Source organism: Neopelma chrysocephalum, unplaced genomic scaffold, assembly GCF_003984885.1.
Source record: "Neopelma chrysocephalum unplaced genomic scaffold, ASM398488v2 Primary Assembly neopelma1_96516, whole genome shotgun sequence".
Classification (NCBI taxonomy): domain Eukaryota; kingdom Metazoa; phylum Chordata; class Aves; order Passeriformes; family Pipridae; genus Neopelma; species Neopelma chrysocephalum.
In genome coordinates, this window is record NW_020925162.1 from 1 (window position 1) to 4,545 (window position 4,545).

At 66.8% G+C, this 4,545-nt stretch overlaps 2 protein-coding genes across 2 annotated transcripts; both read right to left on the reverse strand.

Annotated features, from left to right (window-relative positions):
- Window positions 1–191: 191 nt before the first annotated feature.
- On the reverse strand, window positions 192–1,685 carry LOC113981379 (cyclin-dependent kinase 16-like; the record flags this gene model as incomplete). Its single annotated transcript, XM_027708731.1, has 3 exons — window positions 1,592–1,685; window positions 1,129–1,246; window positions 192–316 (listed from the first exon to the last, which is right to left on the reverse strand). Coding segments are annotated over exons 2-3 (234 nt in total), but the record flags the coding sequence as incomplete, so codon positions are not given.
- A 1,008-nt stretch (window positions 1,686–2,693) lies between these two features.
- UXT (ubiquitously expressed prefoldin like chaperone) lies at window positions 2,694–4,223 on the reverse strand (the record flags this gene model as incomplete). The annotated part of the gene is made up of 4 exons (XM_027708732.1): window positions 2,694–2,822; window positions 2,929–2,992; window positions 3,615–3,722; window positions 4,092–4,223. Coding segments are annotated over 4 exons (358 nt in total), but the record flags the coding sequence as incomplete, so codon positions are not given.
- Window positions 4,224–4,545: the final 322 nt, after the last annotated feature.

The following is a 4,545-nucleotide window of genomic DNA, read 5'->3' on the forward strand; positions in this document are numbered from 1 at the left end:
CCCCCCATTCTTCCCAGTGCTTCCCTATCCCTGCAGTGCTTCCAGTGCCCCCAGAGCCACCAGTCCCCCCAGTGCTTCCAGTGCCTCCCAGTCCCGAGTAGTCCCCCCAGTGTCCCCAGTCCCCCCAGAGTCCCCCAGTGCCCCCCAGTGCTCTCCAGTGCCCCCAGTGCTTCCAGTCCCCCCAGTCCCACCTCGCAGGCACTGGGCCGCGGGTGCTGGCGCAGGCGCACGGGCGATGCCACCTCCTCCGAGGATGTCCCCGAGGGGGGGTCACTCTCCCCGTCCGATCCCATTCGCCCCTCCTCCCCCCCTGCCTCTGGGGGGCAAGGGGGACATCAGGGCCCCCCCGAAACCCCCCACGGGATCCCTGAACCCTCCTGAGACCCCCCCCAAAACCTCAGAACCCCCTCAAATTCAAGGGATCCCCCCCCGCCCGGATCCCCCTGTGTCCCCAAGCCCTCCCAAAGTCCCCACTCAGGGACCCCCGTCTCCCTGAATCCCAAGAGTCTGCCCACCAAAGCCCCGGGACTCCCCCAAGCCCCAAGGGACCCCCAAAGATCCCCAGGACCCTCCCGAACCCCCCCTAAAGCCCCCAGAGGTCCCTCCATCCCTCCCACAAGTTCCCCGGGGACCCCCAATTCTGCGTCCCCTCCTCCCGGGACAGGGGTACAGGGGGGACCTGGGGAACAAGTTTGGGGGGGTGACACGGGGACACAAGGCAGGGAGGGCCGGGGACAGGTGGTGACACCGGGGGCGGGCAGGGGACAGGATATGGGAACAGATGGATGGACAAGGGGGGGTCCTGGGGACAGATGGACGGCGGAAGGACCCGGGGGGTGAAGGGGGGGGCACAGAAGGGACCCCAGAGCTCTTAAAGGGGCCGCGCCCCGCCGGGGGTGACTTAAAGGGCCAGAAACCTCCAACCCCTGACCCGCCGCCTTAAAGGGACAGACGCTCTCTTAAAGGGCCAAGCACCTCCTCAGTCTCCCCCCCTCCTCTCAAAAAAGCTCTTAAAGGGCCAGGCACCCCCAACCCATGTCCTGTCCCTCTTAAAGGGCCAGGCCTCCCTTTAGAGGGGCGGGGTTCCCTCAAAGGGGGCGGGGCCCCCCTTAAAGGGCCAGCGCTCACCGCTGTCGCTGCCGTGGCCGTCGCGGGGGTCCCCCAGACCCTTCTCGGGGGCGCGGCCCCCCCGCAGCGTCATCGACAGCTGCCGCTTGATCTTCTTCATCCGGTCCATGGCCGAGCCCTGGGCGGCGACACCTTTGTCCCCCCTGCACACCCGGGTCCCCTCCGCACACCTGGGCCCCCCCCGCACACCTGGAGCACCCCGCACGCCCGGGCACTCCCCGCACACCCGGACCCACCTGAGGCCCCGCAAACCAGGATCCTTCCAAGGCTGAGTCCCCCTCCCCAAACTGCCCGGCCCCCCCCAATTCCAGGGTCCCCCCGCGCCCCCCGCCCCGGCGCGCGTGGCCAAAGGGGGCGTGGCCTCCTCCCTTCCTCCCCCCCCCTCTGCCTTCACAGAGGGGGGGCCGGGCCGCGGGGTCCCGGGGGGGCTCCCTGAGGGGCTCCTGAGGGGTTCCCCCGTTACCGGCTCAGCGGCGCGGGGCCTCCCAGAAATCCTCGGCCATGGCGGGGCCGGGCCCGACCCCGCGGGCGGCTCCGGGGGGGGCCGGGCCGGGCCGGGCCGGGCGGGAGCGGCGGGAGCGGCGGCGGCGGCGGCGCAAGATGGCGGCGGGGGCGGGACCGGGTGACGTCACGAGAGGGGCGGAGCCATTTAGGAGCCTTGCGGGGGCGTGGCTTGGTGAGGACACGCCCCCCGCACTGAGGGGAGGGGGCGCGGGGGCCCGGGGGGGGTCTTTGGAGCCCCCCCCAAGGACTCCTCGGGGCCGGGACCCCCCCAAAGTGCCCCGCCGCGGGAGGGAGGGGGGGGATCCCTGCTGGGGGGGCTGGGGGAGCTCCCGGATCGCGGGTCTCCCTCTCCGCCAGCCCCAATGTCGTCAGGCCCGGCCAGGCGCCCCCCCGCCCCCCCCCCGTTTCCATCTGCTCCCTTCTCCCGCCCCCCTCCACCCCGAGGTCCAGCCGCCCCTCACCCCCCACGCCGCGTTCGGGCTCCTCCCCCACTCCCAAACATCCAATAGGAACCCCTCGTCCTGCCCCCCCTCCCCTTGGGCTGGAGGGGGCGGGGACACCCCCAAAGATGCTCCACCCCTTTTTTTGGGGGGTGAAGGAGACCAGACTTTGGGGTTACTCGTTATTTATTCCACAGTCACTAACAGGCCAGGGGTGCTTTGAGATTACTCCGGCGTTACTCATGGGGGCTCCAACAACTCCTCCGAGGTTGGTCCAGTGTCAATAACAGGATACTCCAGTGGTACCCTGAGGTTACTCAGGTCTTGTGCTGAGGCTACTCAAAGTTTGCCCATAGGTTACTCCAGGAGTGCCCTGCAGTTCCACTGGGATTACTCTGAGGTTGCTCCTGGGTTATTCAAAACCTCTCCAGCGCTGCTGAGCTCCTGCTCTGGGTTACTCAGAGATCATGCCAGTGTTGCATGTTGGGTAGTCCAGGTTACTCCAGGGTTACTAACAGGACCCTGCCGGGGTTGCTGACAGGTGCCTCACTGTTTACTCACAAACTACTCCACGTTCCTCCTCGAAGGCACAAGCCTTTACCCGATGTTTACACACATCACTCCAGGGTTACAAAAAGCTCTTTACTCCAGGTTTACACACACGATACATGGGTGAGAGGAGGGCCCGGGTGTCCATCAGGGCTCGGAGGTGGCGGGGGGATCCTGGAGCCCCTGGAGCTCCCGCAGGCCCTGGGGGGGCAGAGCGTTGGGGTGGGCGGGGTCAGGAGGTGGAGGGGCGGGGTCAGGAGGCGGAGGGGCGGGGCCAAGGGGAAAGGAGGGGGTTGGGGGGTGTTACCTCCAGCACCAGCCGGATGTGCGCCCGGATCTTGGCCCCATCCCGGGTCAGGGAGTCACTGAGCCTGCGGGAGGGGTGGAGCCTCAGGAGGGGGTGGAGCCTCCCACATGGAGGAGGCGGGGTCACACTCCCTATTTTTTGGTCATGGGGCAAAGACCTGGTCTCCTCTTATGGTGAGGGGCGTGGCCTGGGCAGGGTGGGCGGGGCTGAAGGGGGCGTGGTTTATCCACCAGGAGCTTCCTGTGGCCACAGCTGTGGGCAAAGGGGGTGTGGCCTGAAGGGGGTGTGGTCCAGGAAGGGGGTGGGGCTTATTGGGATGGGCACTGCTCCCTCCCACCCCACCCATCCCCAGGCAGATGGAACAGGGGGCGGGGCATGCTGAGAGGGCGTGGTCTTTGATGGGGCATGGCCTTTTTTGGGTGGAGTCTTGACAAAGCTGGGGGGGGAGGGGCTTGTGAACCTTCTGTAACCACCCAACAACTCCAGGCGTGGAGGGCCAAGAGCCTGCTGGGGGCGTGGCCCAAATGGGGGCGTGGCCAAGGCTGGGGTGTGGCAAGTGTTCAAGGAGTGTGTCCAGAGGGTGTGTCCAGGGCCCAGGGGTGTGTCAGGGGGTGTGTCCAGGGGGCTTCTCCAGGGCCTAGGGTTGTGTCCCGGGGTGTGCCCAGCACGTGTCCAGAGGGTCTCACCGCTGCAGGAGGCGGCTGCGGCGCTCCAGGTGCCGAAGGGCCTCGGGCAGCGTCAGCTCCGCGTAGAACCCGTAGCCCAGGGCCACAAACACACGCTGCGGGTCCGGGCTGGGGGGAAAAGGGGGGTTTTGGGGGGGGCTATGGGGGTCCTTGGAGGGTTTATGGGGTGCCACAGGGATTGTGGAGGCCCATGGGGTTCACAGGGGCTGTCCGGAGGAAGTTATGGAATCTCAAGGGGTTCCCAGTGGGCTCCCAGGGGGATTCCCAGGGTGGTTTTGGGGTCCTTGGGGAAGTCCCACCAGGCTTATGGAGTCCCTGGGGATTGAGGGCGTCTCAGGGGGAACACGGGGGTCCCAGAGGAGTCCTGGGTTCCTCTGCAGGTCCCAGGGGGAGGTTGGGATCCTGAAGCATCCCATGGTTACCCTGGGGGGGGGGATTGGGTCACTCAGGGGGTTTTTGGGATCCGCTCCAACTCACACTTCTGCAGTAACGAAGAAGTTGCAGCCGAGGTCGACCTGGGTGCGCAGGGGGGCGGCGGCTTCCTGGGGACCCCAAAACCCCCCAATGCAACACAGGGACCCCCAGCCACCCCAGGGACCCCCAACCCTCCTTCAGGAACCCGAAACACTCCCCAGGACCCCCAAATCACCCAGATTCCCCCCAGTGCAACACAGGCACCCCCAAACACCCCCAGGGACCTCCAATCCCATTTCAGGGACCCCCAAATCCCCCCAGGAACCCTCAAATACCCCAGATCTCCCCAATACAATGCCTTCAAATAACCTTCAAGTTAACCCCCCAATCTCCCCAGGGACCCCCAAATACCCCCAACCACCTGCAAACACCCCAAAACAACCCCACAGACCCCCAAATACCCCCCAAATCCCCCCCATGAGATCATCAACGCCCCGCAGGGACCCCAGCTCCCCCC